At 40.2% G+C, this 22,057-nt stretch overlaps 1 protein-coding gene across 1 annotated transcript in view; it reads right to left on the bottom strand.

Annotated features, from left to right (window-relative positions):
- Positions 1 to 7,721: 7,721 nt before the first annotated feature.
- The window catches only part of LOC147734912 (glycine N-acyltransferase-like), a 148,937-nt gene continuing 134,601 nt past the window's right edge, over positions 7,722 to 22,057 (bottom strand). The window contains exon 6 of the mRNA XM_086953679.1: positions 7,722 to 8,345. Coding sequence (XP_086809805.1) covers positions 7,823 to 8,345 — 523 coding nt within the window. The 3' untranslated portion in view covers positions 7,722 to 7,822. The remainder of the gene's footprint in view (positions 8,346 to 22,057) is intronic.

Genomic DNA, 22,057 nt, shown 5'->3' on the forward strand with positions numbered 1-22,057 from the left:
GCTAGACCCGGTCCCTGACATATTCGAAAATTTCCGGTCACTCTCAGGACTCACTATCAGTGCACCCAAAACGTATGGGTTTTTCTTCTCTGCAAATGAGGCTGCAGTACAGTTGCCTTTCGTGCCCACACCTTCCAGGTGGGGGAGTCTACCTTCCGATACCTCGTAATACAGATTTATAGAGAGACAAAGGATCTGTTGGATGGAAACTTGGGGAAGGCAATGACGGCAATGAGGTCACAAATACAATTTTGGACAGCGCTGCCGCTCTCGGTGGCTGGCAGAGTGACTATCTCTAAGATGGTGGTGTTGCCCCGCCTACTTTATTACTTCACGAGCTTGGCATTACAGATCCCTGCATCCTTCTTTAAAACGCTCAATACACTCTTGACAGAACTGATTAAAACTCCCCCGGACGCAGGTGGTATGGGTGTCCCAGATCTTCGGGGCATATAACTTTGCATGCCAACTTCAATGGTTGGCGTACTGGCTGGCGGGACAGAACTTACATGAAATTGGTATGTCAGTGGCGGAGTGGAATAGGGGCACTGTCCACCCACTGTTGCTGCCAAGAGCAGAGATCCCGAAATCAACGCCACCCCTGCTTCGACTTGCGGTCGATTACTGGAGGAGGGCAGTGAAATATACCTAAAACACGTCCACCTATGCACCCACCATACCGCTACTGGGAATACCAGGGGGCTTGAGAACGTTATCGAATTCAATGCTCACGGAATGGCATGATGCGGGAATAACACAGGTCGGGGACCTGTTCGCAGATGTCAGGGTTATGGCATTTGAAGACTTCCGGAACGCACACCACACATCGTCCACGCCGGAGTGAGGCGATATGTCATGCAAATGTGGGCACCGGTCGGAGTAGAGCCGCCCACAAATCCACTCCTCACGATGCAATACATGATGGGTTCAGGTAGCCATCTGACAAGATGGTTGACACACGGCATAAGAGAGGGCAGGGCTATATCTTTGCAACCACTGAGAGAAAAATGGGAACACGACATAGGGAGGCCGGTCAGAGACAAGGAGTGGGATCGTATCCTTAAATACCCTAAGAAGGTATCGCGAAACCTGAAATTTAAATTGATACAACTTATGATAGTACACAGAGCATACCTAACACCCCACCGATTGCACACCATGTTCCCCGACACGACTGACACGTGCCACTGATGCGGCGCGGATGACGCTCGACTAGTACACATGGTATGGACATGTCTTAAACTGGGCTACTTTTGGACGACAGTGCAGAATGACCTGTCCAGACTGATCCCAGATAAGCCCTACACCACATTAGAGCACACCATACTGGGGTTAGGCCCTACAGAACGCAAGAAAAGTGTAGGCACACGATTCATCGATCTGGCACTAATCCTAGCGAAACGCACCATAACCATGAAATGGAAATCGCCTACACCACCAGACCCTGAGGCATGGAGGGCAGAAGTGATTAGATGGGGGAAAGCTGAAAACACGGAACTACAACGCGAAGAGCGCAGGGGGCTCAGAAAGACTCCCATATCATTGGAATGGAATGTGATACTGGGATCGTTTGAGACAGGGGGGGAGGTTGAGTCTGACCGTTCTGGAGAGAAGGGTTAATGAATGAGATGTACGTAGCATGCGATACAAGGCCACTTCACGGTCTAGGTTTCAATACTTATGTGAAAGTCAGGAATGCCACTGGGTGCACAGCACGAGTAAGACATACGGGAGAAATTATGTGTAACCCCTGTAACGGTGCAGCAGATCGTACTGAATATAATAGATGAGAATGGACAACTAAATTCTTGAATGATCTGATGGTGATCTATGTAAGTGCCAAGGGGGGGAGAGAGAGGGAGGTGGGTGTTATGTTGGGAATGTTCTTCACTTAAATACAGAAAATGGAAAATGGAAACATATCACTGTAGATGACGATTATATACATGCAAGTGAAACGGAATTCTGAATACTGTTGAAATTGTCTTGATTATTCTACATTATCCTTGAATAAAAAGATTTTTTAAAAAAAGATCCAAATTGAGAGAACTCCCTTCAAACCTGGTTTTACTGACCACCCATTCAGGAGACAATTCATTAAAAGATTCTCTCCCACGCAACATGGCAAACGGAGTGACACCCGTAGTGGAGTGAGGAGTATTATTATATGACCACACTCTATCACTCACAACACCTTGTACAGCTTGACCAGAGGAAATGGCAAACTGGACAGAATCTTTTAAAATGTGGTTCACCCTTTCCACTAAACCATTACCTTGTGGACTGTATAAAGCAGTAGTTAGATGTTTTATTCCAAGATTATTTAAAAAATCCCTCATGTTGTTTGAGACAAATTGCACACCATTGTCCGAAACAAGAAAACCAGGGATACCCTCCGACCTAAATAGTTTGGTCAAAAAACTGATTACATTTTCAGTATTGGGATCCTTCATGAATTTGAAAGACACCCATTTAGAGTGATATTCCACAACAGTTAAGATAAACCTAAAACCTTGGTTTAGACCCCCAAAAAGTCTATGCCAAGTTTCACCCAGGGATTTTCAGGAAATGTAACTGGAGATAAAGGAGAATTGACCGTGCGTAAAGATTTTTCAGCATGAGAGCACTCAACACAATTGTTCAACAATGTTTCAATGGAAACATCCATGCCCGGCCACCAGTAATGCAGTCTTAGTCTTTTCTTTGTACTAGTAATTCCTCCATGCCCCTTGTGAGCCAAAGGAATCACTTTATCTCTAATAGACATAGGGGGAACAAGTAAAGATCCTCTCATGACAAGGTTTTCTTCAAGATTCAATTCATCCTTAATTTTAGAAAAAGGAATCATTTCCTTGTCAATTTGACTTTCTCTTGGTCAACCATCAGATATCAATTTCTTCAAAAGAATTTGTGAATTATCATTTTCTGAAGCTCGTAACCAGTCAGATTTAGAGATGACCCCTTCCGTTAACTTTAGACCATCAACCAAACTTACTACAACTTCCTTATCATCAAGAATGGAATCACCTTCTGAGGTGTTTAACCGCATCGATGCTGCGGCGATTTTTGCGCTGTGCGGCTGTTTTCCCTTTTCCGCAATACATGACGAGCTCAGCTCGTCATCAGCACACGCCACCCGTGGGTGATGACGAGCTGAGCTCGTCATCAGCATCGAAAGGGTTAATGAACATCTTGATAAAAAATCTGCTTTAAAGTTTTTTCCTCCAGGAATATGTCTCATTACAAAATTGAAATCATATAATTTAGAGAATAGGCGAACCAATCTAGGACTGGCATTTCTTAGACCTTTGTCATTCCAAATGAAGATGAGAGGTTTGTGATCAGAAATAAGTACAAACTCTCTGCCCCATACATAAGTAGAAAAGTGTTTAACACCCCATACACAAGCTAGGGCTTCTTTTTCTATAGTACTATAGTTTTTTTCTGAAGAAGAAAGCTGTCTAGACACAAAAGCAACAATATTTTCATACCCATTATCCAATATAACTATTATGGCACCCAGACCAGTGTTGCTGGCATCAACAGTAATGTAAGAAGTAAGAGCTTCATTAAAAGGTTTAAGTGCAGGAGCAGAAATAATCAAATCTTTTAGTTTTTCAGAGGCTGAATTTTGATCACTATCCCACACAAATTTGACTTTGTTCCTTGTTAAAAGTCTTAAAGGTTCACTGACAAGAGCAAAGTTCTATACAAACCTTGAATAAAATTCACTCAACCCCAAAAATGACCTCAATTGATCCTTATTAGATGATTGAGCACACTCTCGGATAACTTTAAGCAGGTCTTGTTTAGGACTGATGCCTTCTTGTGAAATAACATGACCTAAATATTCCACCTTATCAAGTAGAAATTTGCACTTTTGTTTTTTTACAGTCATGTCATGTTTGTTCAAAATACCTAATACTTGATTCAACTTAGCAAGATGTTCTTGAACAGTTTTAGTGGAAATTAATATGTCGTCTTGGTAAGCCAACACATCCTTAACATTACCAGAAAGTTGGGACATTCATTTTTGAAAAACTGAAGCAGCTGAGGCCAAGCCAAAGGGTAATCTTAGGAATCTAAAAGGACAAAATGGAGTATTAAAAGCGGTGAGATCCCTAGACTCATCATTCAGCTCAATTTGATGGTATGCCGCTCTTAAATCTATTGTAGAAAAAACTTTTGTACCCTTAAGTTGAGCAAGCATACCCTGAATTGGAGGCGAAAGAAAACAGTCAATCTGAATATTCCTATTTAAGGACCTGAGATCAATGCAGAGCCTAATTTCGTCACAATTCTTTTTAAGAGCGATGACAATTGGAGAAATCCATACGGACAAATTGATTTGGTAAATCACACCTTCACTGCATAATTGATCATGATGGCTTTTGAGGCTATCCCTAATACTTAGAGGAACATGTCTAACCTTGTGAATTAAGGGAATGGCATCTGGTTTTAGTATTATTCTGTGTTCAAAACCTTTGACTGAACCCAATTTATCAGAAAAGACACCCTGATATTTATTAATAATGGTATCTAACGAAGAGGGATCAATGGTAACAGAATTACCATTTTCAGAACGATCCAAAGAAATGGGATTATCAGTACCTGGTCTCAGTATCATTTTAAATTTTCCTTGATCCTTCCAACCTAGGATTTTATAACCTTTTTTAGAAACATAAACCTTATCGTCAATAGGTCTATCTTCAAAAGTGATATTATCAATAAAATACCCCATCATTTCAATTTCATGTCCATTGAAAGCCACTGTATGTATGTCAGGTGGTAATAAATCAACCCCAGCCCATTCTTTAAAAAAAATACATCTGGAATAATGGTAACTGGATATCCAGAATCAACTGTAACACTGACAGGAACCTTTCCTATTTTAACATCACATACTGGATCACCACTATCTGAATCTTGTTGTGAACTAATCATGTCCACAGATAGTAATATTTTGTTTACAGAGTTCTCCCTTGTTATTAAATTCACTTAAGTGGGACTCACAGTTACAACACACATTGTTTTAGATTTAAATTTACAAACTGAAGCAAAATGTCCAATTTTCTTACAATTAGTGCAATGTTTCTTTAAAGCTGGACAAGTTGGAGAATTAGCAAGATGAGATTTTGAAACACATCTAAAACATTGAAGAGACTTGTCAGACTTTTTCCATTCACTTTTGTTAAAAGTTTTTCCTTTTTCTCGTTGTAAACTAGATTGTGAAGATTGTTGTGACACCTTATTGACTGTTTCTGAAATAGAAGGTTTATTATTGCCAAGTTCTTTAGAAGCTGAAACTGATCTTTCAAAACCTCTTGCAATTTCTAAAGTCTCACTGAGTGAAGGATTTCTACAACAGAGGATTCTCTTTTGAACTTCATTAGAGTGGCAATTGACGACTAATTGGTCTCTCAAGTATTGATCAATAGGACCTTCAAATTCACAAGAAGCGGCCAAGACTCTTAATTCTGCCAAGAAGGTATCAATATTCTCATGTTCCCTTTGTTTCAGAGTATAAAATTTGTGTCTTTCAACAATAATGCTTGGTTCATCAATAAAATGTTTTTCTAGTCTGAGGACTGCCTCTGTATATTCATTCCAATCATCAGAGGGTGGGCGAATAATTTTGGGTTGATGGTCAAAAATCCTCTGACCCTCTGCACCTAAAGCATTATACAACATATCATTTTTCCGAACAGGAGGAAATTTAATACTATCAATAGCTATGATATAGCTGTTGAAAGACTTATACCATTGGGTCCATTTTATTTTAGGACAACCTGGTTCTGAAAGAAAAGGAGCAGGAAGAATAGCAGTTTGTATTGCCATAATAAACAGGTGTAACGAGAATGTAAAAGAAAAAGAAATAGGAGCAAAGCCAGGAAGAAATAAATAGAATTAAAAAAAAAAAAATATATTAAAAGCATAACGTTTTGAAATATTAGGGAGTAAATATTAGCATGAAAGAATAAGGAATATAAATTCAATGAGCAATAACAAAATAATGAAAATATCATTATGAACTTTTTACTTAGCTGTGCCTGTCAGCGTGAAGGCAGGGTAACTGTGAAGAAATGTCCAATAATGTCGTAGCTGTGCACATCAGCGAATGCACAATAGAGTTTGAGGATAACTGCTGTGCCTGTCGGCGTGAAGGCAGGGTAACTGTGAAGAAATGTTCAATAATGTCGTAGCTGTGCACATCAGCGAAGATCGAAATGCACAAAATGTAAAAAATAAATATAAAAGCTTTAAATGAGAGTTTACGAGCTGCGCATCGGTGAAAAATGTCGAGTTGACAGTGGTTGCTAGGATACTGTCAAAATGGCGGTGACGTTGCGTGAGGAAATGACAAAATCCGACGTCGTAGCATGAAGACGTCGTAGCATGAAGGACAATGCAAGGCTGTGAAGAGAATGGCTGCGCAGAGAGGATTCCGAAGATGCTGGCGAAGGAAGACGTCAGGAAGTTCTAAAAGGAGCCAGTAAGCGTTTAAAGTAAAGTTTTAAATGTCGCTTTGAACTACTCGAGGCTGCGTTCAAAGAAAGTCAAATCAGCTTAGTATTTGGAGAAAATCGAGTAAAATAAGCAATAGCTGTATGGAGGGCAAGGCAAAAAATAATAAATTACAGTTTTGAAATAGAGGACGAAGTTGTGCGCGCAGAAAATTGGTGAATAGAAGAGTAAAATCGATAAAAATCGAAGGAGATAAGTCAACAATTGGAAATTTAAGTTTAAAGTCAAATATTTCTATGAGCCTGCATCGAAACTAGTAATGCTTTGAGTGGAGGTTTGAATAAAAGCACATAAAATGCAGCGAAGCTCCCAATAGAAAGTGGTAAAGTAAAATGACTTATCTTATCTTAGTTGTGTTGATCTTCAATTTAAATCATGTGAAGCAATTTTGAAGGAATAGTAGTTGAAGAGAGGACACTAGTCTGGCAGTTGTTGATAAATCTTGAAAGTCTTCAAAATTATTGGATGTGGGTCCAAAGAGGGCTGTCTTGACCACCTCGTCGCCAAATTTATGTTACATCCAGAGAAGACAGATCCAGTCTTGTAGGGGCAACCCTGGTGGGAAAGGGGTCTCCAGGAACACAGTTTTATCCTGCTAAGCGATCACAGTGTATCGCTTTCCCTTAGGGCAAGAGAAATAGACCCCGTGGGTTGTCACTCCTGTCTCTCAGTAAAAACTCATAGTCTCTTTCTTTGCAATCATATGCTCTTACTTGTTTTACGAAAGTGCATTATATGTCATGGTGCTTGCATTAGGTATGTCACAAGAGGGGGTAAAAAGGTACACATCCGAGATTATGTGAGCAGCCACCACACATACACACAATCACACACCCATTAGCAGGCCTCTTCACTTACATTCCCCTCCAGCACTGCCTACAAATTGCAGGGGTGGGAGGGTTGGCCTGCTTGGGAGCATCAGAAGCACCTGAAAAAGAAATGTGCCACAATCCCTGGAGGACTGACTAGCCTTAAGGCAGCCTCAGCATTTATCGAGCAGTCTTCATACATCAAGCAATCTTCATGTATGTTCTAACAGGATTTCATCTTTATGATAAAATGACAGAGTGACCCTGATTTAGCTGATGTTTCCTCTTATTGTCTCTTTTTGACATATCAGTCTTATGTGCTTTAAGTTTTTTTGTGGGGTCCTGCTTTGGTGACAGAATATTTATTCATAAGGACATTCTTCACAATTTAAATAATAATTTATGCTTTTATTGATGTTTTCCAAGGGACCATTTGTTGCTTGCAGGCTGCTTCTGAGTGTTGTCAGTAAAGCCTGATTCCCAGCATCCTATTTTAAGAAATATCTAACTATGGTAAAGGGAAGCTGTGAACACATGCGAGATGACACAGTTGGAGTACTTTTAGGAAAACCTCTCTTGTGGTAAATATGTGTTTCCCTCCCTTGAGGCCTACAAATGGACTTAAAGTATTCACAAGGGGCTATGCGTAAACCCACTCTTTGTGCTACACTGTGTATCTGGACATTCTGCTTGCTGGTGATAAAGTGATATGGGAAATCATCCCACTGTAGATGGAGAGAGACAATGAAGGGTGTGAAGAGACTAGTAAAGATCCCCCTGTCTCGATATTCTGGCACAGTGTATCCCATCCTTATTTCTGCTGTCTGGTCCATGACGAACCAGGAGATGGGTTTTCCTCCTGGGTCACGCATGCACAAGTTGGGAAGGTGCTGAATGCATTGGCGGACTATTTTAAGACTCTTCTGATTCCCCCCATTTATCCAGAAGGCATTCACCATCTCAGCTTCAGCAGCACTGAATGCAGAATATTGAAATGTTGGCTGATCATCCCTGCAGAAACAAGACAAAGTAATATTTAACTTGCATTGCTGTCAATCACAAATCGATACTCATTCTTGTAACGTAAAAATAATAATTTATTTAGAGAATTAAGAAGAGCAAGAATCGTACCACAAACAAGTTGATGTGTATTACAAGTCCCAGTCAATTGAATAAACATGACAACATACATTATGCACAATTAAAGTCACCCTAGGGTAGACAACTATAGTGAAGTTGATGGAGATACTACTGCATACCTTTTTACCTGCTTCACATGCTCTAGGCAATAAACGTGCCCTTTCCTTTGTGACCCCCTACACTCATTCTTCTAATTCGCATGTAGGTGTTAAAAAACAGAAACACCCTCCTTCCCCACACACTCACATTTCCTCTGCATCTCCTTCTGCATATCATTGGCGTTTTTCAGCGTAGTGGGATCAATACATTTCATTTACAGTCATTCATAATTCAAACTCTCATATACTTTTCCTCTGAGCAACATGAACGGGGTGACTCCCCATACTGACCTCAGGAGGGTTCACATTACCAACTGGATCACTCCAAATGCTATTCCTCACTCCAAATCATCCACTAATGCCAACTGTAAATGGTCCTTCACCAACCTGTAAAAGTACTCCACCAGACCCTGACTACTGGGGTGGCAAATCAATGTTTTTGAATGTTTTACACCAAATTGTAAAATATAATTGTCCATCTCTTTAGGTACCAGCTGGGTTCATTGCTGGTGACTAATTACTCAAGATTTAATTCTCAACATAAGATGTGTTTCAAGAATTCAAGCACCTTCTTGGACTAATAATTCGACTACAAAATGACACTCTTTGGTATACTCCATCTCGCTCCACACAGACCAGAAATGTCAAAAGCTAAATTACTCACACGCTGTTCTTGAAACTTTGCAGGTTTCTGAGAAAATATTAAGGCCCTCATTACGATGTCGGTCATAAAGATCAGCCGACCGACTCGTCCTCGGAAACATTCTAACCAACTCAACTGTGACCTCTCCACTGCCGTTTCATGATCCACGTTATGTTATAGAGTGGCCCCAGTAACTGAGGACATTCAAGGTTTAAAAAATGAGTAAACATATAAACAAATCTACAAAGAATCTAGTATAGGGGTATGTTGTTTAATCACATTACCACATCAAAAATCATATTTTGACAAATTCAAAAGACCTTCTTTCATAGGTTTAGACAAAAGGTGCCCAAAGGACAGAGAAAATGAGGGTGTGAGGGTGAATTAGACTTGAGGATTGTGATCATATAGTAAAAAATGGAAAAAGAAGTGACAATCAATACATCATTTCGCTGTTAGGTTTAAATTTATAATCAAAAAAACAAAAGTACATAAATTCATACGTATATTAATAAAGCACTATGGCCTATTTAGGGAACACAGTAAAGGATCTCTGTTGCTACAAGGACTAGTTGTGGGTAAAGATGTCGACGTTTCGACCCCGTGGAGACAGCGTAGGTTTGTAGACACCGTACAATGGGGTCTTCATCGGGACAGGGGGGTGTGTGATGGTGGGCACCAGCAGTCCTTCTACTAGGACACCGAATGGAAGCAGGGCCAGGTGCCTCCTAAGGCGTAGCGGGCGGCATCAGCCCCTTTAAAAACGAAATCACATGGTATTCCAAATACCTTCTCTAAAGCACGCTGTGTATATCCGATCAATAGGTTCACACATTAATGAACTGCAAGCCTCCCAAAACTCTAGCGGTGCGTCAATCACTACACGCCAGGAAAAGCTTGAGTCTGGAAATCAACAAATTTTGAGATAGGTTCAAATAGGCTCTCAAGAAAAACTATTTCAAAATTTAAAGAAGATTTAAAGAGCCTATTTGAACCCATCTCAAAATTTGTTGATTTATTTCTCAAACCATGCATGAGTCAAGTGAAATCGTATATTAAAGACACAACAGATTTAATTAATAAACTCAAACTGATGGAATTTAATGAAGGACAAGATCTATTAGTAAGTATGGACGTGACGTCCCTCTACACCCAAATTCCCCAAGACGAGGGACTAGCAGTTTTAGAATTTTATCTGGATGAAAGAGAAAGACCAATGAAAATGCCTACAGATTTCATTCTGGAACTAGCAAAAATGGCTATTAAGATAAAACTATTTCAAATGTAAAGAAGATTTCTACTACCAAGTGAAAGGCGTGGCGATGGGGTGCTCCTTCGCCCAGGAGCTGACAGTTCTATACATGTCAAAATATGAGGAGACATTTATTTATCAAAACAACCCATTTAATCAATATATCGGATGTTGGGTCCAATATATTGAAGACATGTTTCTGACCTGCACAGACTCTGAAGATGAATTGCATAGATTTCATCAATGGCTGAACCATCAAACAGAAGACATAAAATTCAGCCTTAATTTTTCCAGAAATAAATGACCGTTTCTTGATGTTAAAATTTATCCTTCCGAAGGAGGTTTAAGAACCACTTTGTATAAGTAGCAAACAGACAGGAATAAATCCCTTCATTACACCAGTAACCACCTGCGCAGCTTAAAAGACAATTTACCAGTAGGGCAATTTTTAAGGATCAGGCGAAATTGTTCCTATAAAGATGAATTCTTTTTCCACGCAAGTAAATTAAAGGACAATTTACTTACCAGATTATACCCCCAAAAATTGTTCAAACGAGCAATCAAACAGGCATGTGGACACCTCGAGAGGCGTTATTAGAACAAAAACAAAAAAAAACTATGCACTGGATAGTTTGCGTCTCCCCACGTTCTGTGGTACATCCAACTGGCTAAAGAAACAGATTAAAAACAACTGGCACCTAGTCCAAAAACTGGATGTCAAATTGCAAGAAATCCCACTTTTTGCCTTTAAAAAGGACTAGAGTATAGGCAACCAGATTGTACGAGCAGCCCTGCCAAGAGCACGAACACCGACAATACGGGACTATGTCAATCTGCCCCCCATTAAAGGCCACCACCACTGTGACACAACCATAGATGGTGAACTGTTTAGTCACAAAGGAATCTTCTGGAAACATGAGAGTTTCACTAATTGCAAATCAAAATATGTCATTTATGCAATCACCTGTCTGTGTCAAAAAATCTACATCGGAAAAACAAGCCAAGAGATACGTCATTGCATATCTCAACATAAATCCAGGATAAGAAAAAATGTCAAAACAGCTCCTCTTGTAAATCACTGGCATGTTAACACACACACAGAACAACAGTTGCACTGGACAATAATCTCAAAGGTATATTCATCTTGGCGAGACCGATTCCTGCCCCAAAAAAGAAACAACTATGGGCCCGATGTAGGAAAATCCCATTAACCGATTTTGAAATACCGAATTTTACCGATTCGGTATTTCAAAATCGGTAAATGGGATGTAGGTCCCAACATCTGGATTCGTTACCGAATCCTTAACAATTCTTTAATTACCGATTCGGTAAAGCTTTGAAGCCCATAGGAATGATTAGGCATTACCGATTCGGTATTTACCGAATCGGTAATTAATGAATTCACAAGGGTGCAGGGGGTGTCACTTTGACACCCTCTAGCACCCCCAAAACGGGCATGTGTGCAATGTGGCACACAGACATGCCCTAAGGGCACGTCTGTCTGTCAAATGGCACATGTGTACATGCACAGATGTGCATGTACACAGGAATCGGTATTTTACCATGGATTTGTATTCTATGGTAAAATACCGATTCTGTAAGCCATGTGCCAATAGAAAATTGGCTACCCACATAGCATTTTCGGTAATTTTACCGAATCGGTAAATATTACCGAATCGGTAAATATTACCAATTCGGTAATTATTACCGAATCGGTACTTATTACCGATTCGGTAATAATAACGATTCGGTAAAATTACCGAATATGTGCACCTACATCTCCCTAGCCCTTTACCGATCGGAAACGGCCGAAAATCAGTATTTTCGGCCGATTCCGATCGGTAAAGGGCTACCTACATCTGGCCCTATATGTCCATGAAATGCCTGTACTGCAACATATCGCTTCCACTGCTCCTCACTGTGTGACTTCCATTACAAGGAAGGCAGCCTGTTCTCAATTTGCTATGGACCAATCAATTTATCCAACATAAAATTCAGCTCAACTCTAATAGGGACTGAACATGAGCACATTAAACGAGTACAATGATCTTAGATCTTTCGATAAACCTGTTAAACTACATTTCCCAGAATTCCCAGAACCAGGGCTGAGGCCAAATATCGTGAGATGGCCTATTCCACCATCACAAAGTTACCAGTGAACGACCTGGAGAGAACCGAGAGCAGAGCGTCTTGCAAACTGAAAAAGGTAAAAATTGAGAGCGCCCGATTCGCTAACGAGAGCGTCCAGTGAGTTTGAATTTCTGCCGTATTAATGTAACGTGTCCACCACAGCATCATTCGTGCAAGCCGTTGTCGATAAGATGCACGCTTGAAATACGAAAGCAACGCACCTTGCCGACATTCCACAGCGCATTAATTGATTTGTGATTCCGGGCAAGTACAAATCGTATCTACGTCTTGCCCAGTTGCGCTCCCTTAATTAAACCGACTCTAACAAAGCCGATTGTTAAGCGTTTATTCAAACATCGACCAAAAAAACTACCGATAACATGATGCAAAGTCATATCACGGCACATAGGCTCCTCTGGCCTCCGTTGTCCCAGCGCAGTTAATCACGCATAGCTTCCCGGCAATTCATCAGTATACCAACAAGTTCAAGTTCGGGTATTTGTATAGCGCACTGCTCACCCAGAGGGTCTTTAAGGAGCTTGGGTAAGGGGTTCATTATTTGTCGAATAGCCAGGTTTTAAGTTCTTTTCTGAAGGAGATGTGGTTTTGAGTAAGGCGGATGTGAGTGGGTAGTGAGTTCCAGGTCTTGGCAGCAAGTAAGGAGAAGGATCGGCCACCCATGGTGGATTTTCGGATGCGCGGGACAGCGGCGAGGGCTTGATTGGACGATCTTAGTTGGCGGGTGGGTTTGTAGAAGGACAGTCGAGTGTTGAGTTATTCGGGTCCTAGATTGTAGAGGGCCTTGTGTGCGTGGGTGAGAAGGCGGAATGTAATTCTTTTGTTGACGGGAAGCCAGTGGAGGTCTTTTAGGTGTCTGGTGATGTTGGTCTGGTGAAGATGTGATCTTGGCGAGGGATGTCTAATATGAGCCTCGCTGATGCGTTTTGGATGCGTTGGAGTTTTTTCTGTAATTTTGCTGTGATTCCGGCGTATAGTGTGTTACCATAATCCAGTCGACTCGTGACCAGTGCGTGGGTGACAGTCTTTCTTGTCTCGAGGGGGATCTCATATTGACACAACACCTGTTTCCTGTGTTTGTAATTACAGACTCGTGCAACAAAACTAAATCTTACACAAAGAAGCCCTCGGATGTTTGACAACACAAATGTATGGCAGCTTAACTTTTCAGTGATTCGTCTAGCCCTTTTCAAAATATTACCAGGCACTGAAAATCTACAACTCTGCATTTTTGCACTGCAGATTTAAAATGGACTGAGCTTTGGTGAACTTCACCAACACAAAGCCCCCTTCGGCGAGGCATTTTCACCTGCATTTCAAGCAAAAGTAAGGACAGTTTTTAGCTAAGTTTTTGGCAATGTTGTTTTTATACAGGATGACTTTGAGATAGGGCCTTATCGTTTCCAATTTCTATTTTTATAGAGCATGTGTGCCAGTACCCAATGAGTTTAATTCTCTGGTTAAATCCAGTATAGTGAAAAGAATATCTACCACATGTGCATAGTGCATTTTTATCAGGCTACACAGATGAATTGTAGACATTGTAGACAAACTAGCAGAATTATTCTTTTTAACAAGAAACATACCATTGTGATGTATAAAGTGTATAATTCTCTGGATGATATTGTACCAGAAGTAAAAACATATATATCTGCATAGTGCATTTTCAGGCTAACAAAATCTAAAATAACTTCACTGATATAACCGCATGAACATAGACATAAAGGAAAGACAGCAACAGTGAGAAATGTAACTGTATTGAGGTTTCTGAACTACATAGCGCATACAACCATATGACAAATCGATCATCATGTGGGTGAAAGGCATGTCTATAAACTCCTAAAAATTATATGTATATTCAGGCGTGACTGCAAGCAGAGAGCTGGAAAGGTTTTGAGGGGAAAAGGGATAATGGGGAGTATTGCAGGGACATACACTGGAACTAGAAGCAACTTTTGTTTTAGCTGACCGGAATGCGAACTTACAGAAGGAGCTGGTATAGGGGGAGGCTTTCAGAGTGGACCAAGAATTTTTTTATTTTTTTATTTGTTTAATGAAATTTATATTCCAAAAAAACAGAACAAGCAATTACAATTACCAAAAAAGGACAGAAACAATAGGAATTCATATATTAAATTCAGGGAGCATGCCTGCTATTTGTGTACAGGTTAACATGGCTTTACAGTGTAGGGGGGGTGGGCATCAAAGGAGGTAATTTACAATCATTGTTGGGGAAGCATGATGATAATACAGGGATACAATGTATGGAAAGAAATTCCAAGGTAGGGCCCCAGCAGCAACGTACAGAAGCAATACTCCAAGGCAGCACATAGATACCAAACTCTAAGGAAAAACCAGTAATACTTTGCAATTGCCCCCTGACGAATCCTCGCAGTGAGAAAGGGAAAAGCTCCTCAGATACCCAGTCTTCTCTTTACCAGCTAAATAATCCTGGTGTAGGCTCCAGAAGTTCTTGTGGTGGCTCTGGGTGTGGGGGGGGAGTAGTTCACTAAAGAGTTTGGATTGTGTGTTACAATATACCAAGTCCCGAGACCAGTGCACTATAGTGGGGGGGCCCTGTCTCCCAATGTATAGAAACCACCGTTTAGCTATTAATAGTTTCATCTCTACCAAGGGCCTAGTGCCTTTGCGTATATGTTTGGAGATGCCAAGTTTCCGAAAAAAGGCTATCGAGTAGTTGGCTACGTCCGGACACAGTCAGGCCATGTGGATAAACCCTGCACGATTCATACCACATGTTTCGCATCTCGCCATGTCCCGGAGGCCATATTTGTGTTAGTGGATTGGGTCATAATATACCATGTTGATACATCTGAAATGTATAAGACAGTGCCATCCATTCAGAGAGACATGGTGGGCCCGATTCACAGAATGAACTTAAGACTCAATCCTAAACTTACTACTGTTTTGGTATTCACAGAATGCACTTACTACTTTTGGCATTCACAAAATGAACCTACTACTTTTGGTATTCACAGAAGTTAGGATTTTGTCTTAAGTCTGTTTTAAGTCTGTCTTAAGTTTGTCTTAAGACAAACTTAAGACAAAATCCTAACTTCTGTGAATACCAAAAGTAGTAAGTTCATTCTGTGAATGCCAAAAGTAGTAAGTGCATTCTGTGAATACCAAAATAGTAGTAAGTTTAGGATTAAGTCTTAAGTTCATTCTGTGAATCGGGCCCGATGTGTGGCCTCACAACAGGGTGCGCAGTCAATATATCGATTTTGCTATATCGACCTACACTAATATCAAGTTTTTAATATCGCAGGGACAGAATATCGATGTCAAGAATATCGGTGACCAGAATATCGATCTTAAGGTAAATAATATCAGCTTTTTTTTGTATCGAGGTAAGTAATATCGAAGTAAGTAATATTGTTAGCAAAAATATTGTTGTTAACATTAATATTTATATTATTGTTATGTATTTTAGTATGTATTTTATATGTATGTTTAACATTTTTTGTAATGTATTTTTATGATTTTGAAATATATGTATTAAATAGTTAGAAGTTAGTACATTTTGCGTTTTAGTATTAGAGCGGGTTGTGGGTAATTGATTAATTATTATTTAAATTCATTATGTTATTTTTTATGTGTATTAGGTTGTGGGTTTATAGGGGAATAGGGTGAAAAGTAATTTAATTATAATTCATTAATTAATATGTTTTTATTGATTGATAATTTATTGTTAATGAATTATTATTGGTAAAGAATTTTTATTAATTGATTCATTTTAAATCATATTAATTATACTTAATTTAGTATTATTTTTATTTACTGGTATTAGAAACCTACGAGGGTCTCTGAATACAAATACTAGGCGGAGGAAGCTGGGAAAACACTGTAATCAAAAAACAAGGGAACCTCCCCTAGAACAAAATATATAATCAGGTAATCACTCTAATTTCTTTCAAAACATCATCATTGTCCCACACAGAGAAAATTTATTTGAAAAACATATATCTATTTATTAATTTTTTCTGAAATGTTCATTCATAGATCCAAAAACAATGAAGACATCAATATATATACATTCTGTTTACATTTCGAAACATACGTGAAACTGCCCTCTCATAACTCCAATACATCCAACACTCTCACTCCCATCCAGACCATCATCAATCATACCACTAGACAATATATACAGAAAACAAATAATCCGATGTCTAGAGAAGATACTGAGGAAATTGTAAATATTCATTTGCGCCCTGACGAAGGATTGGTGGATATTGGTCCTTTTCCGAAACGCGCGTCAGCGCCTTTTTCCTTTTCTCTTGTTTGTTTGGTTTTATGTATATATATATGAATGTTAATTATTTGTGATTATTTGTTTTCTGTATATATTGTCTAGTGGTAGGTGGAGGTAGTAATGAGGAGGGATTCTCCCTGAAGGCTCGCACAGAGGGAGCCCGAAAAGTGTCACTTGCCTGATACTCCCACCTCAGAAACCTCCTCTTCCCATCAAAGGGACATTACATGGAAAAAACACTTTTTGAGAGTGATCACATTTAGAAAGAGATTTGGGAAAGAGTGTGTTTTACTTGGCCTTGTAAGACTAAGAAGAGATAAAGGAGCACCCTGAAGCAGGCCTGCCTAGACATATATGCAAAAAATCAGCTCGCAGTGGCCCACCCAAATGCACCATTGGCCCACCCACATAAAAATTCCTGGAACCGGGCCTGGGCTGGAACCCTGCCTCCTCCGGTGTGCAGTTTCTCCAGATCTGCAGGGATCTGGCAAACAGCGTCCAGGTCTATTCATGTAGCGCCGCTTCCGCTGACAGGCACACCAAACTTGGTGCGCAAATGTAGCGATCACGGTCCATCCCTTTAGAGGCAGAACATCAGGCACTCCTTTCCCTTCCTATTCAGGTCACAGAATGAATGAGTATAGCTGCAATACCATCCGGAGGCCACCTGGGGGTGAATGGAACACAAGGCACTACAACTCCCAGAAGCCTTGTGTTCCTCGCACCAAAAGCAGAAGCTCCGGACGAAGCTGCAAAGCCCCTCCTGTCTACAGGATCAGGGTTTGACAATTTGAATCCATGCTGTTCGAACTTTTGCCCGCAGAAGGCGTTTCATAGCGGGACACCGTTTTCTCATTTGTTCGCCTTCCCTCACCGAGCGATCTGCATTTCTAAGTTCGGCAAACAGAAGGTATTTTCCCAGCTTGTTTGCCTAACCACATTACCGTGTGCCATTTCAGCCCTCCCACGGGCTGAAAGGAAACCGCAGCCTTCCTCAAGCACTACAGGGCACTACATGATTCCCAGTCCATGAGCGGGAAGCCTGGTTGAATCCCCTCCTCAGGTTTTTAGGTTCTGAAAAAAGGGAAAACCACTCAGGACCGCTTTTATAGTTCTCCACTTTTCCGTAACTGTTTTGGGAGTATAACCTTGCTGATTTTGCCATTTACATTGTAAGCGCAGGAGCACTTCTGTTTTGGAACATAACCTTGATGATTTTGCCTTTTACAATGTAAGCGCAGAAGCGCTTCTGTTTTGGAAAATAACCTTTCTGATTTTGCTATAATATTGTAAGCGCAGGAGCGCTTTTGTTTTGGAATGCTACCTTGCTGATTTTGGTATTTTCATCTCACCACTACTGCATTTTGTCGTTTCCTTTGTTCCTGGTTCCTGCGTTCCTGGTTCCTGGACATTTCCAACACAGCATTACATTGGTCACTTTCAGGGAGATCAACTGGAGGTTTCCGAATGTATTCTTTTTGGTTATGAATTCTCCTCCGCATTCAACGAAAAACTGCTATGTTAAGCTTGTGAGTTGTGAGGATATTCTGCATTAATGTTGTGTGAAAGGTTTCTCTCTGTTGATGCCTAACACCTGGTGCCTTGCCTCATCCTTATATGCATTTCCACCTTGTAGAAGACTCCTACACTCCTGTGATGAACGTCTATATCTGATGAAACAGAAGCAGGACTAGAAGAGCTGTCTATCTAGCAGTGTTTCTTATTTTATCCACTTCCCTTTTCTCCAGGGTGCATTGACGCATAGATGTGTTGGTATCACTCTGTGTGTGGGTGCATCCAGGGGATGAAGGGGGCCTTCTGCATATCATCGTTCCTGCTGATGACCTTCCCAGGTTAGTGGTTGCATGTTACTGGTACCACTGGCATTGCAACAGCAGGTTTCACATTATGTAGGGTAAATCGCCGCTGGGCAATGGCCGATCTACGTCGCTTCTCTAGTAGGCGGCCATCTTCGCCGCCGGCTTGGCCACGCCCCCAATCATTTGTTAATTAATTTTTCATTGGTAATTAATTTTTATTTATTGATTATTGATAATTAAATGAATTGTGTTCTTTTTTATGTGTAGCGGGTTGTGTGTTTATGGGGGAATAGGATGGGAAGTAATTTAATTTTATTTAAGTAAATATTAATTTAATTTCATAGGTCTTTATTATTATTTTTTTGTTAATTAAGTATGAACATGTTACTTAATAATTAAATCATTTTTGTAAATTAAATATGTTAATTAACCTCTACATTTTCCACACTGTTACACTCACTGGAGTTGGAATAGTAATTTTAACCCCTACGCTATCCAACACTTTCCCTACTGTTGCACTCACGGGTGTGCGAATAGTAATTTTAACCCCTAAGCTATCCAACACTTTCCCTACTGTTGCACTCCCTGGAGTGGGAATAGTAATTGTAACCCTTACGCTATCCAACACTTTACCTACTGTTGAAATCTCTGGAGTTGGAATAGTAATTGTAACCCCTATGCTATCCTACACTTTCCCTACTGTTGCACTCACTGGAGTGTGAATATTAATTGTTACACCTACCCTATCTGACACTTTTCCTACTGTTGCACTCCCTGGGGTGGGAATAGTCATTTTAAACCCTACGCTATCCCACACTTTTCCTACTGTTGGAGTCCCTGGAGTGGGAATAGTAATTGTTACCCTTACGCTATCCAACACTTTCCCTACTGTTTCTCTCACTGGAGTGGGAATAGTAATTTTTCCCCCTATGCTCATCCAACACTTTCCCTACTGTTCCACTGTTTGGAGTTGGAATAATTATTTTTATCCTTACGCTATCCAACACTTTCCCTACTGTTGCAATTACTGCTGTGAGAATACAAAGTTTTACCCCTACTCTATCCAACACTTTCCCTAATGTTGCTCTGTTTAGAGTTGGAATAGTAATTTTATTCCCTCCGCTATCTAATATGTTTTGTATTATTTTAGTTACTGTACTATATAATTAATTTTAAAAAAGATTAAAAAAATATTTATATTATTGTTTTATGTGGATATACGTATTTAAATTTTATAAGATATTTTTAACATTGTATGTTATAAAATAATTATTAAAAATATTAAGTACATGAATATATTATATTATATGTATGTTTAATTTATTTTTACATTATATATATATTACTTATAATTTTTAAACATTTTAAAATATTTTTTACTATGTTTATTTTTTTGTATTTGCTTTATTTTACATTGTTTTTTAACTTCAATAAAAAACGATCATTTTGACATCGATATCTGAAAATATTTTTTACTATGTTTATTTTTTTGTATTATTTGCTTTATTTTACATTGTTTTTTAACTTAAATAAAAAACGATAATTTTGACATCGATATCTATTTTGTCAATATTTTTGTGCTTACCATAATGTAGATAGGATGTCGATATTCTTGACTTCGATATTCTTGCATCGATATTTCTGTAGGTCGATATTCTGTCAGTGATTCTCACAACATTAACGCCATAATTCGTCATCTATTACGATGTCTAGATCGGTTTGCTAGTTGAGGCTGGCTTTAGTGAAGCGATTTTTCCGATAGTATTGAGCTAGGGTGTAAATATTTGAGACCACTCTCTGAGGGGAATCAGCTCACAACAGGAGAGAGAAGGGGACAACCTCTGGCGGTTCAGCCAGTTCATCTCCCAACATATCGCGGGGCGCATACCTGACCCTATAGTAATAGAATGTCGTCAGTGGGGTGACGTCTCCCCGTCCAAGACAATTTCTTTCCATCCCTGTCCCTCTCCATCCTTCACCAATACGGAAAATATCGAATAACAAAAGTGCGCGTAGCACCTCCGGCTCAGAGCACTGGCAACTAAAAACACAATTTGACTGGAGCGAGTGGAGAATATAGGATAGAGGCCACCTGCCGCTTCAGTATGTTGTGCCATGCATGTGTAGTAGCATTAATGGAGTTTACCAGCACATCTATAGGGGGCTCGAAACAGAAATGTAGCCAGTAGGGAGGGTGCCCTGGTGATCTTCTCTATATGCATATTGGCAGGAGGGGTTTGTTGATGCAGTCAGTTAAAAGCAGGCAAGCACTGTGCCGCATAGTATTAAAATTCTATGTCTGGGGCACCGAGGCCACCCATAGAGTAAGGGAACGTCAGAATATCCCATCTGACCCAGGGATGTCTACTGCCCCATGCTAAGTGAATCAGGAGAGATCTAATACGCTTAAAGACAGGAGCTGGAAGTATCATCGGTTTGTTACAAAACAAGAACAAGAACCGTGGTAGGACTACCATTTTCATTAAAGAGATATGACCTATGAGGTATACTGGCAAGAGCACCCCTCTATTGACATCATTTACAAATTTAGATATCACCCTGCCGTAGTTCTCATTAAACACCACTTCGGAATTAGTGTGCACTTGAATGCCCAAATACTGCACAGATTCAGTAGACGATTGAAGTGGGAACTCCAGCTCAATAGTTCCAATGCTGGCGTGAGTGGGAAAATTGCAAATTTGGCCTAGTTAATCCGAAGACCTGAAAACTTGCTGTAACATACCACTTCCCTCAGAACCGGGGACAGGTTGGTCTCAGGGTCTCTGATATAGATGAGGGTGTCATCAGCGTAAGTGGAAATAATTAGGTTATTACCTAGAAAACAAATCCCTCTATTGCTATGATACTCCCTGAGGGTGCCCACCAATGGCTCAGTAACAATGGCACAGAGGAGTGGTAATAGCAGACATTCCTGAAGGGTACCTCTGAAAATTTTGAAAGGTGAGGTGACCAGATTGCCACCCTGACTCTGGCTGTTGGGGAGTTATACAAAACATACACTAGCTGGGAGAAGAGGTCACCAACTCCCATCCGCCGCAAGACTAGCATCATGAAGTCCCACTGAACCGAATCAAAAGCCTTCTCAGCATCCAAGAATATTGCAGCAGCCTTGACTTCGGGATTGGTGTATTGGATGGCTCCGAAGACTGCGTAAGTTATGGATGAGGGAACGCCCTGGCACAAAACCTGCCTTCTCAGGACTGACCAATGTCTGCACCAACTGGGCTAAACGGTTGGAAAGCACTTTGGTAAATAGCTTGGTGTCAACATTTAACAATGAGAGCGGTCAATATGAAGAGCACTCATCTGGTGACTTGCCTTGGCTTCC

This window comes from Lissotriton vulgaris, chromosome 1_2 (assembly GCF_964263255.1).
Source record: "Lissotriton vulgaris chromosome 1_2, aLisVul1.2, whole genome shotgun sequence".
NCBI lineage: Eukaryota > Metazoa > Chordata > Amphibia > Caudata > Salamandridae > Lissotriton > Lissotriton vulgaris.